We start from the raw sequence: 19,059 nt of genomic DNA on the forward strand, positions 1-19,059 counted from the left end.
ACTTTGGGTTCCCAACATGCATGAAATAAAACAAAATTTTTACAATTTAACACCTGAGAGTGCGACTACTTCTCATCAACTTATCTATCTATCTATATCTATATATAGCTATATATATCTATATATATCTATATATATATCTATATATATATCTATATATATATGTATATATATATATATATATATATATATATATATATATATATATATATGTATATATATATATATAGATAGATAGATAGATAGATAGATACATAGATAGATACATATATATATATATATATATATATATATATATATATATATATATATATATATATATAGATAGATATAGATATGTATAGATATATATAGATATATATATATATATATATATATACAGTAATCATATGAAAAAGTTTGGGAACCCCTCTTAATTCTTTGGAGTTTTGTTCGTCATTGGCTGAGCTTTCAAAGTAGCAACTTCCTCTTCATATATAACATGCCTTATGGAAACAGTAGTATTTCAACAGTGACATAAAGTTTATTGAATTAACAGAAAATATGCAATATGCATCCTAACAAAATTAAATTTGGACACCACAACAGAGAAATTACATCACTACTTAGTTGAGCCTCCTTTTGCAAATGTAACAGCCTCTAGACGCCTCCTATAGCCTTTGATGAGTGTCTGGATTCTGAATGAGGGTATTTTTGAGCATTTATCCATACAAAATCTCTCCAGTTCAGTTAAAATTGATGGTTGCTGAGCATGGACAGCCTGCTATGAATCATGCTGTAGATTTTCGATGATATTCAATCTGTGGGTTCGGGCAAATGCCCGATGGGCCGATTGCGTTAAGATATAAATGGGACGCTCACCTAGAAATGCTAATTAGGTATGTCTTTAATATGTAAATGAGTCACTCACTTTAGAAATGTAAATGAGCTGTTGCATGAGGTAGCCTAGTCTCTTCAAGTATGCCACGCTTTGGCCCTGTGACACACATGGTAATTAAAGTCCTCTTATCTGCCAGGGTGCATGGTCTAGCTGGGGGCCCACAAAGGAAAATTTTGAACATACTGTAAGTATAGGACCACTAATTCATTAGTGATTATATGGTAATGGACTCTTAAAATGTCTATGGATAAACACTAGTTCCAGTTAACAGAGCTGTTCTAGGCGTAGGCAGAAGAGACACTTGCCTAGGGCACAACTCTGTGAGGGCACTGGGCAGGTACCTGTTCAAGATTCTTTTGCCTACCCCTAGCCCAGATTCGCTCACCTCTGCAGGTATCGCCTATCCCCTATGTCGCTCACTCTTCTGTCCCTCCCTGCCTCGCTCCTCTGTCTCTCCCTCCCTGTGCACCCCTCCCCTGTCCTTCCCTCCCTGTCTGTCCCTCCTTCCCTCCCCTGTACATCCCTCCTGTCTCCCTCCTTCCCCTGTCCATCCTTCCCTCCCTCCTCTGTCCTTCCCTCCCCGTCTGTCCCTCCTTCTCTCCCCTGTCGGTCCGTCTTGTCTCCCTCCCCTGTCTGTCTTTCCCTCCTTCTGTCCCTCCCCTCTCTGTCTCTTCTTCCCTCCCAGTCTGTCCCTCCTTCGCTCGACTGTCAATCCCTCCTGTCTCCCTCCCATGTCCGTTCTTTCCTCCCTCCTTCCCTCCCTGGTCCCTCCCCTGTCTGTCCTTCCCTCCCCATCTGTCCCTCCTTCTCTCCCCTGTCCATTCTCCTGTCTCCCTCCCTCCCCTGTCCATCCCTTCCTCCCTCCGTCCCTCCCCTGTCCATCTCCCCCCATCCCTCCCCGTCTGTCCCTCCTTCCCTCCCCTGTCCATCCTTTCCTCCCTCCTTCCCTCTCTGGTCCCTCCCCTGTCCGTCCTTCCCTCCCTCAACTGCCCCTCCACTTCCCCTTCTTGCACCTACGTTATGGTGCACGCACACGCGGGGAGGGGTAAGCCGACCGGGTTGCCAAGGGTGTCCAGTAGGCTTGGCCCGGCCCTGGCAGTTAATCTTCGGGTTGGAAATACTGTATAGATCATGCTTTGCATGCATGTGAATACATGGGCTGCTTTGATACTCTTACCAGGGCTGCTTTTTTCTCCCAGTCTGGTGAATATTGTACTTCTCATCCTGAAGAATTTGTTGATATTGGGTTAAATTCATCCGACTCTCGACTTTAACAAGGGCCCCAATCCCTGAACCAGCCACACAGCTGGACAGCATGATGGAACCTCCACCAAATTTGACAGTAGGTAGCAGGTGTTTTTCTTGGAATGCGGTGATCTTCCTCCATGCAAATCGCTTTTTGTTATGACCAAATAACTCAATTTTTGTCTCATCAGTCCAAAGCACTTTGTTCCAAAATGACTGTGGCTTGTCTAAATGAGCTTTTGCATTCAACAAGCGACTCTGTTTGTGTCATGAGTGCAGAAAGGGCTTCTTTCTCATCACCCTGCCATACAGATTTTCTTTGTGCTGAATTGTAGAATGATGTACAGATACATCATCTGCAGCATGATGTTCTTGCAGGTCTTTGGAGGTGATCTTTGGGTTGTATTCCATTTCCTGATCACATTCCTTACAGTTGAAACTGACAGTTTGAAGTCAAAGAGAAGCACAACTTGCAATTAGCCACCTTAAATATCTTTTCTCATGTTTGGACACAACTGCCTATGAAGTTCAAGGCTTAATGAGCTAACCCAACCAATTTGGTGTTGCCAGTAAACAGCATTGAGCAGTTACATGCATTCAAATTAGCAAAATTACAAGGGTAATAGCCAGTTTTTCACATTTTATTTAATTTCATACAACTGAATAATGTTTCACTAAAAATCTTTGTTCAGAAAACACCCAGTGCTCAGATGTTGCTGGGAAATGAAAGACATACAACTGTTATCTTTTTTGTTGAAAGTGGAGAAAATGATTATGCAGGCTGAGAGGGGTTCCCAAACTTTTTCATATGACTGTGTGAACATGGTGAAGTGTAATAAATTGATTGTGCTTATTTTAAGCTTAGATAATAAAAATACTAGAAGTGGCTGTAGTTATAATGATTAAAAACAAAAACAAAAATTTAAGTAACTAAGCCCAATGGAAGAAAGTATGATGAAAAGTTCAAATGGTATCAGTCTTCTGGTGGCTTTTCTTATTTTTTTATTTTTCTTATTTTATTTTTCTATATTCTAAGTATATTACTGTAGAAAAAGTTAAACAAAGGTTAAACAGCAGAACAACTTGAGTCACAACTAGATGCTATCATATAGTCACATTCCTCACAAACAAGTCGCATTACTGGTGCATCAAATTCAGATACAAGTAATAATAGAAGAAATAGTGTATACCTTCCACTTAAAGTCGTCTTGACTGTAGGATCCTTTCATAGAGGACAAGGAAGCACTAGTAAGAGAAAATTGGTGTCAGAGAGAGCAAACGTTTACACTAATTTAAAAAAGATATGCCCTTTTCACCATTTTACCTTCCATCGGAAGTCTGGCTGATTTCTGACACCTCTTCATCTGTGCTGGCATACCCATTTTCTACTGACAGAGATCCAAATGTTATAAAAACAGAAGTTATATTTAAATACCATGTGATATCTATTGTAATACCTAAATATTTTGCATAAAATGCAACATAAAATCAGAGAAAAGAAAAGTCAATAAAATAAAATTTGGAGAAAACATAATTATGACTCATCATAAAAAACAAAGATGGTGAAGAAAATGAATAGGGCAAAGAACAGGGGATAAAGGGAGGATGGGAAAATCAGAGGAAGACAGATGAAATCAGAAAAGGAATGTGTAGAATTAGAGTACAAATAGTATAGAAATGTATGATATGCTGAAAAGAACTGAAAAATAGCACATAGGGCACATTTATCAAAGATCCAATCAAGTTTCCCATGTAAAATTGTTACAATTCTGCAATTAGTATGTAAGAAAATCTAGGAACTAGGCATAGTTAGGGTGCACCAAGTGTGTAACAAATTTAGTTATGAAAGGAAAAGTGCATTAGGCAACAAAGGCACAAACTAAAATAAAATATGTTATTATTTTATTTTAAAATAAGCCTATTTTAAAAACACCAGCCAGCACTTATTGATACCCGGAAAGCTTAATTCACATGCACAGAGCATTTTATTTTAACTTTTTATTTGTGAGCCTTTTACAACAAGGAAAACGTTTGTTGCAGTGATATTACATAGTCTCAGTCAGGCAGTTCATAACTATTGTTGCGGTAGATAGACATGTACTTAATGTTGTGTCTATATAACATAAAATAAAGGAAAGATAGTGAAGAAAGAATAAAGTTGGAAAGGAAAGGTAGTGGGTTAAGTGGGGAGGGGTTGGAGGGCTCTCACTCAGCATTCATCACATTACCAGTTTCATTTATGATCACTAATTGAATTGATCACTAATTGAATTTTAAAATCAATGCTAACAGAACATTAACAATAGCTGGGGAAGGTGCTGAGGTAAAATCTTTAAAGTAGTAGGCAACTTAAAGGAGAACTCCCAAAATTTGATAAAGAGGCCCACATAACACAGAAATTCCTAATATATCTATCACAGTTACCCATTTCTTCAAAAAGTATGAATAAATGTCATGTTCTATGCTGAAATCCAGCTGTTTAACAGTTCTTCTATTTCTGCATCATTTGAAATCCTGGCAGGGAAGGAGGGACTAAAACACTGATGTTACAAATTGTAACAACTACTCCACAACTTACAGACAGCATGCAGGAACTACCTAACCCAAAATTCATTGCACTGTGATGTTCCTTTCCTTATTGAAATCATGTGGATTGTGGGGTTTGGAGGATGCAGGTTGAGGACAGCTGACTGTTACAAAGTAACAGTCAGCCAGCTCAGCAAAGTAGTCAGAGAGATCAGCAGGAAAACAGGGGTTAGGCTTAGAGAACTGTTAGAAACCATTAAAAATCATGAAAAGTCTGCATATTTTTTAAACGATGTATACCGCAATGTTGTTTGAAATTATGTTTACTTTTCAAAAAGATCAAGTTATGTTTTTGTGGCGTTCCCCTTTAAACTCAGATTCTCAGTTTATCCTAGCTACATAGCGCAAGGTAAGGTGCTGAAAAATTAGCTGGGTAGCGAGCAAACGAATACTTTATTACCTAATGTGCTTTTCCTTTCATATACAATTCTGCAATAATCCAATCAATCTTTATATTTTTACATCCTCTTCCCTGTTGGTTTTTATTAGCTAAAGCCATTTATTAGCTAAACCATCATTGGGCCATACAGTTTACAGGTTTTCTCCAGCTTGTCAAGGTAAAAAAGGCATACTAGATATTTTTTTCAAAATGGACAAATTACTCTCATTGGGAATTTGGTTGATAAATCTGCCCCATGAAGTAAACTAATTAAAAACACAAAAACTAACATTTAATATACTGTATTCACTGTTTAGGTAATAGCTTACATTTGCTAATACCTGCAATTAAAAGAAATCCCTAATCATAGTATAACATATTTATATATATAATGTAATCTAAGAAAAACTAAGATCTTGCCTCTGAATTTGCAGATTTGGTGTGAGTGTGTAATTGTATGTAAGTGGTTTGGTTCTCACACCTTATACACCTTACAATCTAAATAGCATTTTTTTTCTTTGAAAAAGAATTAGAAAGTGCTGAAAATTCTACATGGGTCACCCATTTAGATGATTTCAGAAAAGTGCACATATGTATGCGAGAGTATACATAGTATTTTAGAAGGGTGCAGACACGTGTAAAATTGTACCAAATAGAGCCACATGCCACAAAGCCTCGTGATGCCAAAGAGCAAAGTAAAAAAACTAGGAGTCTACTTACAAGCTGAATTCCAAACCAAATCCTGGATTCGGTGCACCCCTACTCTGTATGAATTAACCTCTCCATTCACCCAGCAACAACCCTTATCTTTTTAGTTAAAAAGCAGCTCATTATATAAAGCCTTTTCAGTGTACTGAGAAGTAATAGTATAAGAAAGCAGAAATGATAGTGCAGAGGACATATTTCCTACAAAAAACTAAAAAACAGTCAAAAAGTGTCCGGAAGATAGGGATCCCTGGTTAACCCCAATGTTTCCTAACTTTCAAAATGCAGTAGCTGGTGAATACTGGGGACAAAGGCTGCTGGGATGTGACATTGCACAACCTTAGTCCCATTATAGGATGCCCCTGTAATACACTATTTGTAAGCAATAGCAATCATCACTGCTGCATTATATTTCTGGTGTCCCAAGTTTGATTCCACCAGGATCATGAGGAGTTTATATGTTCTCCTCATGCCTGAACTGCAGTGGGGGCAGTAACTCATGTGAATGCTGTATTATATCACTAAAGTGCCATAAAATCTTTCAGTGCTATGAAAATAAAAGATAATAATAACCAATGTTTAACTTCCTATTCACCTGTTAACCAGAATGCTTTGGGATTTTCTGCAATTTGTATTACCATACTTTAAGTCTACTAAAACATAATTTTAACATGATTTAAGCCCAATAGGATTGCTTTGCTTCTAATGCGGATTAATTATATCTTAGCTCAGATCAAGTACAAGGTTCTGTTTTACTATTACAGGGAAAAATTAAATCTATTTAAAAATTCTGATTTATTTAATTAAAATTGAGTAATTGGAGCATTTTGGATAATGGATCCCATATTTGTATGCTGATTACTACTTATACTATTAGTTACAAAAACACTATCCTAAAATCTAAATTTCTCATTGCTAAGTCTGTAATTACTTTGATGACACAGTAAGTTTGAATATTGACATTACATCAGCTCTCCTTAGGGTTGCCGCCTGTCTGGTTTTAAACTGGAAAGACAGGTTTTTCCAAGGAGCTAGAGTTAAACCTTCCTGTCTGGGTTTGATAGTTTTGAAGCCCACACAAAAATCAGCCCAGCAGTATCCCTGGGACATCATACCGTCTTGATTTCACAAAAATGCCACTAAAAATTAATAAAAATAAATGGTCCTTTATCTGCTTTTTGCCACCAGCAAACATGTCAACCCGAGCTTTCTATTTACAGTCACTATAACAGTTAAGAGGGAGTATAACAAAAGCTAATAGAAACTCCTTGCTAAAACTGCAATAGCACACATGGTTATGCATATTTTAGTAGTACAAAATGATGATGGTTAAATACCAGAAATAACCATTTGTTGCCATCAACAGTTGTCTAAAAGCACTAGTTCAATTGTTTTTCAGACAACTTTGACTAAAAACATTCATAACTGTGGGTTTAAAAGGCAAATTAATAAATTTATAGATATATGAATAGATATCCTGCTATGACATTTGCCATATGTCCTACTTTTGACCTACTTAACCAGCAGTGTGGCATACAGCAACATTAAGCTGCAACAGTAACAATAGTTAGCAACAGATGTACTGCTTGCTTGCTCATTACAATAAATAAAATGGATGTCTCTAACAACATCGGGTCAACTTGAGACCAGATTATATTACCATATGTGTAGAACTACTTTGTCTGTGGGATACTATCACAAGGTGCTCAGTTTGTGTTTGAAACCTGTCTACATATGATGATGTAGTTTTTTTGTGCTTAGGCAATACTGCTGATTATATTAAAATGTGGGCTTTGTATTAACCCTGCTGTACAGAGTGGCACTCTGATTTCTCCAGCAGCATGTGTGCCTGTAACAAGCCAGCCATGTCAGTTTGCCGAATCCGGCCTTCCAGAATCCGTATCTGGGCTTCTTTCTGAGCTACCTGCAGGCCCTGGAGGGAAGACAAAAACAATATTTTAGATATACTTTATAATTTATCAATAGTAGCCATAAAGACATTGATGTGTACATTTAAAGGGATTTAAATTATGGGGAAGAGGTCACCAAATTGGTTGCATTCAGGTCCCTCACCTGATTGGATTTTTAAGCCTTCCAGTCAATATGTGAATATAAATCCTGGTCAGACATTGTTCAGGAAGGTAGTCTTTTGGCCCCAGAGATGGGCCAATTAGCTGCCAACTCATTCAGAGTATGCAGTCAGTATGGGCTCATAAATAGCTAACTTTAAACTCACTCCTTATTTTATTATTACCTGAATGTGGATATAGGTGGATTATAATAATCACTCCAAAGGTTAAAACAAATAAACACACTATAAATACAGATGATGAATATTGCAATGGCCATTATGTTTTCAACCTTATCTATTGAGGCTCGCAGGAAATTATCAAGAAGATGCCGTGCTTCAGTTAGAGAACAAGAACTGATCACAACTGATGTGTCTGTTGAGTCCAGATCCTCCTAAAAAACAAATATATAACATATCTATTTTATATGTTGTGTTCATATAGCAGCAAACATGTATTGGATTTTATAAAAATCACAACAAAAATCCATCACCACTTGAAGTGATTTTGGTACATATAAAACTGTGCATTATTTTGGTGTTTCATAATTTTGTACATTAAATTGCATATTTAGATCTTAAAATTTTACTTTGTGGCCCTTTGTAGATATCATGGGCAAGTGCTTCTAGGTAACAGCTAATATAATTTAAGTTTTATAACCAAATTACATTTGGTAGTCTTAGCATCAATTTTACCGTACTGTAGATTTATTTTTGTGTAAAAAACATGCATGATATTTACAGATTTACAAATGTGCCTGTGTTCTACTGTAGCTTGCTGTTAGCATAACACACATCAGGAGCAACTGTAATTGTGGGGAAATCAGTGCATTGTGGGGAACAAAAACAAAGCTGTATTGCACTAGCTTTTTACTGTACATTGCAATTAGTGGATGAGGACTAGATGTTTTACTCTAGACCACTATGGCCTTATACTAGGTTTTCAATATATATTGTGAATGTACTGACACAGGGAAACCCTGGGACTACTGCCACCTCGATTCCTAAGGCATGGTGTACTTTCACCTCAGGAGTAGAGCACATGTGTCATTTTGATACCATGTGACAGAAATTACAATATGCAGACACCAAACATTGTGCAATTGCCCCCGATTTATGTTGAGGTGTGTTTTAGAACATCGGCCGTGTTGTACGCATCAGGTGCACTGCCATGTGATAGCTGCAATTACATTGTAATTATAGGAATAAGTACTGCATTGTGGGTAAAAAAAACTTCATGATATCCCCAAACCTTACAAGGACTTCCTGAGGTCTACCAACCAATTTTCCATACAGATTCTTCCCTGATCTCTTGATAGTAAGATAGAAACAAACCTCTCACCTCCCTTATATGTACATATAAAGCACTTTCAGAAAGCCGCAGACAGGATCTATTTTACAGAATGGGCTGCCACATCTACACACTAAAAGTAATAATTGAAAGCATGGGAAATATGCAGCTTCAGTGATATGATTAAAATGGCATCCTTAAATATAGCAAAATTAATCTACACGTGTTATTCCATTAGATACCTTTGTTTCCTCCATCTGAACAATAGTAGCCTGGCATTCTCGAATGCAGTCATTAACATAATCAATATTGGCTGTCAAAACTTCTAGTTCTTCAGCAACATCTTGCTGTGCCTTTTCATCTTCTTTCCTGTCTTCTGGGGGGACTACAGTACGACTTATCAAAGCTTCCTGCAGAAGTGACAGCTCCTCACGTTTCTGTAATATTGTAATATGAAAATGAATGGTGTGAACATAAAAGTAGAAGCAAGTAAAACTGAGATATGAACACTAATCACAAGGAGACAAAGAGGTTAAATGAAAAAAAAAAAAACTAATTTTGTAGGAATTAATGAATACTATACAGTGCTTGTTTCACTTTCGGCTAAAAATTAATATTATCTTTAAAGAATAGAATAGCCCTTTATTTTAGCTAAAATTGGAGGAAGCAGAGGGGCAGAACTATGCTACAAAATTCATTTAATTAGTAATGCAATAACACTACAGGGTTATTTATCAAGGACCGAATTTATCTCAATATCGGCTGCTACAAACTCTGATCTAATTACATTGGAGTTACTGAGAGAAACAGTCAAAATTGCAGTGCTTGCTGCTAATTGTTAATCCACTTTAACTGTGTTTGGTTATGGTTTGCGGTATTGAAATGTCTTGATACAGTAGTGGCTGTAGGAGTTCCTTGTTTAAAATTTCGGATGTTTCCCCTATGTTCTTTAATCCTAGTTTTTATGCTCCTACTTGTCTGGCCTATATAACCCTTGCCTCATGGGCATTTTAATAGGTATATTACATTTTCTGTATAAAGCAGATGGTACTAGAAGTAGTCCAGCCCTCACAAAAGGGAGGTGATATGAGACAATATTTATTACAAAAGGAAGGATTCTGGATAAAAAGATTAAATACCTTACACCCACAAGGCTTGAACAATAGCTGGAATGTAAAATGTTATCTTTAAAATGAGAGGTGTTGTAACAAAATGAACCTCTGTAACAAAGTTTTCTTTTCTTTGCAACATAATTTCCTGCATAACAATATGGCCGATTCACTAACTTCGAGTGAAGGATTCGAAGTAAAAAAACGTCGAATTTCGAAGTGTTTTTTGGACTACTTCGACCATCGAATGGGCTACTACGACCTTCGACTACGACTACGAATCTAACTATTCGAACTAAAAATCGCTCGACTATTCGACCATTCGAAAGTCGAAGTACTGTCTCTTTAAGAAAAAACTTCGACCCCCTAGTTCGCCATCTAAAAGCTACCGAACTCAATGTTAGCCTATGGGGAAGGTCCCCATAGGCTTTCTTAAGTTTTTTTGATCGAAGGATATTCCTTCGATCGTTGGATTAAAATCCTTCGAATCGAAGGAGTTTATCGTTCGATCGAAGGAATAATCCTTCGATCGTTTGATCGCACTATTTGCGCTAAAATCCTTCGACTTCGATATTCGAAGTCGAAGGATTTTAATTCCCAGTCGAATATCGAGGGTTAATTAACCCTCGATATTCGATCCTTTGTGAATCGGCCCCTATGTATTTGTTACAATTACCTGCTTGCAAAAATGTATTACCCTGTAACACAATTGATGCATATTCCTGTTTCCTTTGCAGATAACTAGTTTGCCCAGTTTGAAACACTAGAATACATCATAACGTGTGCTATAATAATACGTAATGGTAAGATGGGCAACTACATAATATACATAGAATATATATTTGGCATAACGTGAATTGATTGTTATCAACCAAGCTATGTATTATCATTTGCAATATAGAAAACACTAATCAGTGATAGAAATTAATGTTTATTTTCAGGTGTGACTATTCCAAGGTAGGCCATTGAAATGGCAGTACCTTGAACTTTTAATTGTTTAATAGTTTGAAACTACTTGAACTTTTTCACATCTGCACAGGGTGCATCACACTAAGTGGAACAATGGACTGATTGGACATTGATGGACTCTGCACAACCCCCCAGGGGGAGGTCTTATACACTATTTTTGTATAAATGTTTTTGTCTTCATTTGTAAAATATAACACTTGATAAAGGGCCTTGAGCCCGAAACATGTCGTGGCAATAAAGCACAATTAGCAGCAAGCACTGCAATTTTGGCTGTTTCTCTCAGTAACTCCAATATAAATTAATTGACTTTACACCTGAGGTGGGGGTGTACACTGAGATAGAAGAAGCCTATTAAACCTCTCTCCCAGAGCGCAGTCACTTCTATAGTGTGGAAACTCTGATCTAACCCGCTCAGGTTTTTAAAGCTTATTTATTATTAAATTTTCCCGAAAATTTGCTTTGCGGGAAAAACTCAGATTTTCTTTATTTTTTGTGAATTTTCCAGAAAGCTCCGAATTTTTCTGAGTTTTCACCCGAAAGCTCAGAAAACATTGTGAAATTGCCCGAAACCCCCGACACAACCAAAAATTAATTGGACTGTTCCCATTGACTTTTATGCAACCTCGACAGGTTTGAGATGCCGTGTTTTTATATTCTGGCTTTTTAGCCCTCTGGGTTTAATAAATTCGAAAAATGTGTGATTTTTTAAGCCTATTATAACACAAAAAATCACGGATTTTGGGGAATTTCGGGTATTCGGAGCTTAGTAAATAATCCTGTACATGTTTTGGGCCAGCATGCCCTTTGTCAAATGTACATCACATTCCTCAAGCCAGTGCTTAAATCTATGTAAAATAGGCACTTAGTCCATGCCACACCTCCCAGTGAGTTCATTGGTCCAATTCCATCAGTCCAGTTGGTTTGAATTCCAAACTAATTAGTCCAAAGTTTTTTTTTTTTGGGTAATTGCTCTCTGGCCAGTTAAGTGAAAGTCTAACCCAAATGAATACAGTCCAAATTTTTTATGGCCAATGGGAACTACCCTTGTAACCAAGGGTCTTACCCATTGATTCACTTAACCAAAAATCAGCTGCCTTCATATCAGTAAACATTATTATTTATCTTACCAAGTGTTGATTTCATCTGTGGATGAAAAACAACATATTAGATATATATCAAACACCAAGTTGCCCTACTACAAAAAGCATTCTATGATCCATGCATCATTCAAACCCAATGGTGCTAAGCTATTAAGTTTGTTTATCCAGATTGCTTTATGTTGTAATAACAGTTTCTGTAAGTCACCTCCCCTTGCTGGATTTTTAACAACTTCCAAAACTTGCCAATGTAATTGGGCCTGATTGTGTCTAGCATCATGGAAATGACGGGAAACCAGAGTATCTGAACCTGTTTTTTCTTTAAAATTGTGAATATCGCCCTTGTGTTCCTTGATCCTATTTTTTACGGATCTCATTGTTTGGCCTACATATGCAAGGCCAAACAGTCATTTCAGCAAATAGATCACTTGCTTTGTATCACAGGTAGCAAAACATTAAGTGCTATTTTATAGCCTTAGTGGGATGAATAATTGTTTTCCCTTTAATCACTCCTGAACAACACACACTGTTTATACATGGTACAGTACCAAACTTGGGTTTCCCCAAGAACATTTGTGACCCATGTTTCTTTTTTTGTTCTTTAGGGCATAGCTCATCTTTGAGAGTTCTTCCTCTTTTATAGCTAAACATAGGAGGGACTGAAAAATGTTTTCAATAGTCTGTATCACTTTGTAAAATCTACCAATATTGTTTGATAGGGATGTAGCGAACCGCCGATAATGTGTTCGCGAACGCCGTTCGCGAACACCGGCAAAAAAATGCGAACAGTTCGCGAACAGTTCGCGAACTTCGAACATCCGAAAATCGTTCGATTCGAACGATCGAAGGATTTTAATCGTTCGATCGAACGATTTTCGTTCGAATCGAACGAAAATCGTTCGATTTTAGCGATCGAATGGTCGAATGGTCGAACGATTTTGACGCGAACGCCTATTGGCGAACGCCGCGCGACGTTCGCGAACTTGCGGCGGACGCGAACAGCCGATGTTCGCGCGAACAAGTTCGCCGCAGAACAGTCCGCGACATCCCTATTGTTTGACCACATTTAATTATTTTTTGCTGAAAACACCATATTGACTTACAAACACTGGCTGATTAGTTTGATTTCTACCGTTGATTTTATTTTTTTCAGTTAAAAGTTGTTCCCTGGGAATTTTAGAAACTTCATCATTTACCTTGGCAAGGTAATGTGCATTATATCCTTTTTCTAGGAATCATTTTTCCAGTGACTTTTCCTCTGTATTGTATACAATGACCTACATGCCTGTAAAAATTGACATTTAGGGATGGCTTTTATAATCCCAGTCAAATCTCAGATTTGATAGTACAGGTATAGGATCCCTTATCCGGAAACCCAATATCCAGAAAGCTCCAAATTAGTCCCATAGACTCCATTTTATCCAAAATATCCAAATTTTTAAAAATGATTTCCTTTTTCTCTTTAATAATAAAAAAAACCAGTACATTGTACTTGATCCCAACTAACATATAATTAATCCTTATTGGAAACAAAACCAGCCTATTGGGTTTATTTAATGTTTAAATGAATTTCTAGTAGACTTAAGGCATGAAGACCCAAATTATGGAAAGATTCTGGATAACAGGTCCCATACCTGTACTTATTATTGGCAAAGGCAAGGTATTGCCTTTGCCAATATCTTTGTGTATGCATTGGAACAGAAATCAGGGGGAAAAGCATTACATTTCTTGATATAGAATGAGGAAAATCTTATCATACTTACCGTGATTTTCTTTTCCTGGACTGTAACATGGCAGTGGGCACTAATGGGTTAACCCCCTCGTCATGAGAAAGGACAGGAAATTGCATCAAAATAAAAGACCTCCCTTGCCCCTGACTCGTCCTCCTATTTTTGACTGTACATATAAATTCCCCTCAAGGGTTGGGAAGTCTTTTCTTACCAAGCAGTAAAGACACTACATGGGTGGGATAATGCTACTAAGAATTTTATTTATAAGTCACAGCTTGAAGAACTGATCTTCCAAAATTTGTCTGGCTTGAAGACCAAACGTCCAATTTGTAAAATTTTATGAAAGTGTTTAAATTAGACCAGACAGCAGCTTTGCATAAGTCTTCTGCTGAAACTTGGGCTTGGAAGGCCCAAGACGCTGAAACAGCTCTAGTGGAGTGAGCCTTAATATTAGGCGGGACTTGCACTGCACTTGTCTTATAAGCCTCTGAGATACAGGCTTTAATCCATCTTGCCACAGTGGATTTTGAAGCTTTACAACCAGCCTTCATACCTGATGGAATGAGTAAGATATTCTGATCTTTTCTTATTTCCTTCGCCCTATGCAGGTAGGCTTTCAGGCACCTGATGACATCTAATTTGTGCCACACAGCTTCTTCTTCTGTTTTTGGAGATGGAAAAAACGCTGGTAGTATTATGTCCTGATTCATATGGAATTCGAATAACACTTTGGATAGAAAGTTTTGAGTAGTTCTCAGAATTACACAATCCTCTTTAAAAGTCAGATGGCTATCTAGAGCCAGAAGTGCTTGAATCTCTCCAACTCTCCTGGCGGAAGTTATGGCTAATAAAAAAGCCATTTTAAATGTAACAAATTTTTGAGAGGCCGTTTCCAATGGCTCAAAAGGCTCCTTTGTTAGGGCCTGAAGGACCAAAGACAGATCCCAAGGAGGAATTCTTTCTTTTTGTTTTGGTCTAATTCTTCTTAGAGCCTGAAAAAATCGGATGATCAAAGGCTTAAAAATCCATGCCTCTCCATAAAGGGCCGACAGAGCTGACACTTGCCCATTGAGTGTAGAAACACTCAATTCTCTTTCCAAACCTTCTTGGAGAAATTCAACAATATTCTCTGGAGAGGTGGTTTCATAGGCCCTGTTGGTCTTTGTGCACCAATTGAGATAGGTCTCCCAGATTCTGTAATATTTTTGTGATGTTGATGGTTTTCTGACTGCCAGTACTGTCTCTATCGCCTTTTCTGTAAGACCTAAACATTTCATATTCAGCCTTTCAGTCGCCAGGCCGTCAACTTCCAACTTTCTGGTGCTGGGTGAAAGTGGACCCTGCCGTAACATCTTCGAATGCACAGGGATTTTGAATGGAGGAGCTTGCTTCATGTTGAATAACTGAGGAAACCAATTCCTCCTGGGCCACCATGGTAAAACGGCAATCACCTCTGCCTTGTCCTCGCTGATCTTCCTGAGGAGTTTGGGAATCAAAGGAATGGATGGAAATCCATAAACCAGATTGAAGTTCCAGTTGACTCTGAAACAGTCTTGAACCAAGGTCCCTTTGTTCTTGAATCTGGAACAGAACATTGTTACTTTCTTGTTCCTTGGATTCGCCATCAGATCGATCACTGGTTGGCCCAGAACTGCTACAATAAGATTGAAGGTGTTCTGATCCAATTCCCATTCTCCTGGGTGAGGGTTCTGACTGAGCCAATCTGCCCAAATATTCATTTTCCCAGGAACACAAAGAGCTGCCAGATCTGAAAGGTGAACTTCTGCCCACTGGAAAATCAGCTGTGCACTCTGCATTAGAGATCTGCTTCTCGTGCCACCCTGTTTCATCAGGTATCTCACCGTAGTCATATTGTCTGAGTTGACCATGACCGCTTTCCCTCTGATCACTTTCTTGAATTTCAGAAGAGCTAAACGAACTGCCATAAGCTCTTTCCAATTCTATGAATACCTCATCTGATAAGATTTCCATCTGCCCCAAACTGAATTCTGTCCTGTATGGGCTCCCCATCCTATCTTGCTCGCATCTGTTGTTAGATGTAGCCATTCTGGGGTCTTCAGAGATTTTTCCTTCAGCATATTCTGAGGATTCTTCTACCACAAAAGATTTTGCCTTACCTCTTGACTGATCTTTATGACTTGAAATTCGTGTTTTCTGTTCCATTGTTTCAGAAATTCTGACTGAAGGGGTCTTATATGGTGTAAAGCCCAATTGACTGCATCTTTTGTGGCCATTAATTTTCCCAAAAGTTGTTGGCATGTCAGTGCTGTCGAGGCTGGAAACTTGGAGTAACTGGTCACTAATTTTTGGATTTCGACAGCTTTCTCCGGAGTAAGGAAAATTCTTAAGCTCACTGTGTCCAGAATTAAACCCAAATAATTTAGCCTTTGGGTAGGAATGAGAGAGGATTTTTCTAGATTCAAAATCCATCCGTGTTGTTGTAGAACATTTTGTACTATCAATGTTTGACGAATTAGAGTTTGAAGACACAATGCTTTTATCATGATGTCGTCCAAATAGGCAAAAGTTTCGATGCCCAGGGACCTGATCAGTGCCAGGATAGGAGCTAGAACCTTCGTAAAAGTTCTTGGCGAAGTGGCTAAACCAAAAGGTAGAGCTGCATACTGGTAATGTCTTCCCAGGATGTAAAATCAGAGGAATCTCTGATGAGCTGGGTATACTGGAACGTGTAAATAGGCGTCCTTTAAGTCTATTTTTACCATCCAATCATTTGGTCTTATCATCTGGGATATTGAACGAATTGTCTCCATGCAAAATTTTCTTATCTGTAAATATCTGTTTAATCTTTTCAGATTCAGGATAGCTCTGAATTCACCTGAAGATTTCTTCCTGAGGAATAAAGGGGATAAACCCCTTGTCTTATCTCGCTTGGTGGAACTGGTACAATTACTTTCCCGTCTAATAATTGGAAGATGATTGACTCCAGAGCCTTTTTTGCTTCCTGATTCTTTGGTTTCCTTGAAGATACAAAACTTGGCGGAGGCAGGCTCTTGAGTTCTAGACAATAGCCTCGAGACACAATTTGAATCACCCAATCGTCTGAAATAGTTTGAGCCCAAACAGCTTGAAAGTTGAGCAGTCTTCCCCCACCCTTGTGCTGCTGGACTCGCACGCCTTCATAAGTTTTTGGTCTTATCAGGTTTCCCATCTTTTTGATTTCTTTGAAAATACTGGTTTTTTCCTTTCCAATAATTCTGTCTTGAGAAACCTTGGCCTGGCCTATAGGATTTAGCTTCTCTAAAGGACCCTCTTGGAGTTTGTTTCTTCTCTCTTTTGACCTGTGGTAAAAAGGAAGATTTACCTGCGGAAGCTTTGGAAATTATAGTATCTAACCTTTGTCCAAACAACAGGTTACCTTCAAAGGGAAGAGAAGATTATATTTTGATGGTGTATCAGCCATCCAGTGCCTTAGCCAGAGAGAACGTCTGGTTGCGACCGCTAAACTCTTTTGCCGCGAACATAACTCCATCAAGCGATACAAAGTCATTTACTGCCTTAACTTTTTCTAACATCTTTAGCATGTCATCTCTGCTGGTTTTTACTTTCAGAGCTTCTTCTAGTTCCTGGATCCATATCTTGTTAGCTCTAGCCAAAGATGTGATGGCTATTGCGGGTTTGCAGGCAGCCCCAGCAACTAAGTAGGCCTTCTTTAGAATAGTATCCTGCCTTCTTTCCATTGCATCACGTAGTGACACCCCTTCATCGATTGGAAGCGTGGTCTTCCTAGCTATCCTAGTAATAGAAGCATCAACTTTCGGAGCAGAATCCCAATCTTTTACTTCCTCATCTTTAAATGGGTACATCTTCTTTATTCTTCTATTTAGAAAGAATTTCTTATCTGTGAACTCCATTCTTCTTTAATCACATCTTTGATTACTTTATGTACAGGAAAAACTTCATTTTTCCTGGCAGAGGCTCTAAACATCAAATCTTCTGATTCCGAAGTTTTCGCTGTACCAATCTTTAAGGTTTCCCTCATGGCGACAATGAGGGGTTCCACCAAATCCACATTGAAAGAAACTTCTTCTCTATCATATGTTTGCTCATCCTGAGAAATATCCGAATTACTCGAAATGGGAGATTCTGATAAGGACACATTGTGACTAATTGGTCTCCTATCACTCTTGAGAGCAACAACTTTAGACATTACATTTTCAGTTACTTTCTCAACCATATCATTTATGGTTTGATCAAAAGATGATTTCATCCATTCCATAAACATATCTTGTGAGGTGGAAGGTCCTGCTAATTGGTCCAGACATTCCTGACATAACTTTTTGTTTATTAAAGCAGGATTGTTGCAGGAAATGCATTCCTTCCTAGAGGATTTACTTCTGACCTCTTCATCTCTCCTTTTACCAGGGGAGCTCCTGCAACAATAACACCAACGTTAGTAAGGTGATAGCAAAGAAAAAACATCCAAGGCTCAGCTTTCACTGTCCACTCACCCCCTTGACGTAGAATGAGATTGCCTCCCAGAGCTCATAGCTGTTAGGGAACAGAGTAACAAGTTAGATTCTCGTACCTGTTTGGCTGGTGTCAGCAGCATTAATTCCCTAGGGATGCACCTACTGCAGTGACTTAGTCCCAAACTGGAGGCTTCAGCTGTTCTCCTGTTCTTTTGCTGAACGAGTAGCGGGGAAAATCCACGCGATAGTGACGTGATAGTGACGTCACTTCCGCCCATGCGGTTCACACTTTCGTCTATGCGGTTCAGGATGAACCGCGACTTACTGCGCATGTGCTCCCCAAGCAAACGGAGCATTGCGACTTATTGAGCTGGTTAGGCAACGAAAGGCCATGGCCCGGAGCAGGCCCTGCAGGGACGCACAAGGCATTATGCAGGTCCCCCTCATCAGCGGACTGAGCCCAGTATCCGCCGGATTGGGTGAGTTTCCTGACGAAGGACAGGAAAAAATAGGAGGACGAGTCAGGTGCAAGGGAGGTCTTTTATTTTG

General features: G+C 38.5%; 1 protein-coding gene across 5 annotated transcripts in view; it reads right to left on the reverse strand.

Annotated features, from left to right (window-relative positions):
- LOC108708156 (kinesin-like protein KIF21B) overlaps window positions 1-19,059 on the reverse strand; it is a 93,210-nt gene that overhangs the window by 15,313 nt on the left and 58,838 nt on the right. For 4 of the 5 annotated variants that reach the window (XR_005965395.1, XM_041582040.1, XM_018246558.2 and 1 more), the window contains exons 20-24: window positions 9,397-9,591; window positions 8,157-8,258; window positions 7,599-7,728; window positions 3,450-3,513; window positions 3,316-3,370 (exon numbers count right to left, since the gene is read on the reverse strand). Coding sequence is in view for 4 of the 5 variants with exons in the window: in XM_041582040.1 (XP_041437974.1) it covers window positions 3,316-3,370; window positions 3,450-3,513; window positions 7,599-7,728; window positions 8,157-8,258; window positions 9,397-9,591 (546 nt within the window). In the remaining variant the exon portion in view is untranslated. The remainder of the gene's footprint in view (window positions 1-3,315; window positions 3,371-3,449; window positions 3,514-7,598; window positions 7,729-8,156; window positions 8,259-9,396; window positions 9,592-19,059) is intronic. The other variant, XM_018246556.2, reaches the window with a different exon arrangement.

The sequence above is a fragment of the Xenopus laevis genome, chromosome 2L, assembly GCF_017654675.1.
Source record: "Xenopus laevis strain J_2021 chromosome 2L, Xenopus_laevis_v10.1, whole genome shotgun sequence".
Taxonomy (NCBI): Eukaryota; Metazoa; Chordata; class Amphibia; order Anura; family Pipidae; genus Xenopus; species Xenopus laevis.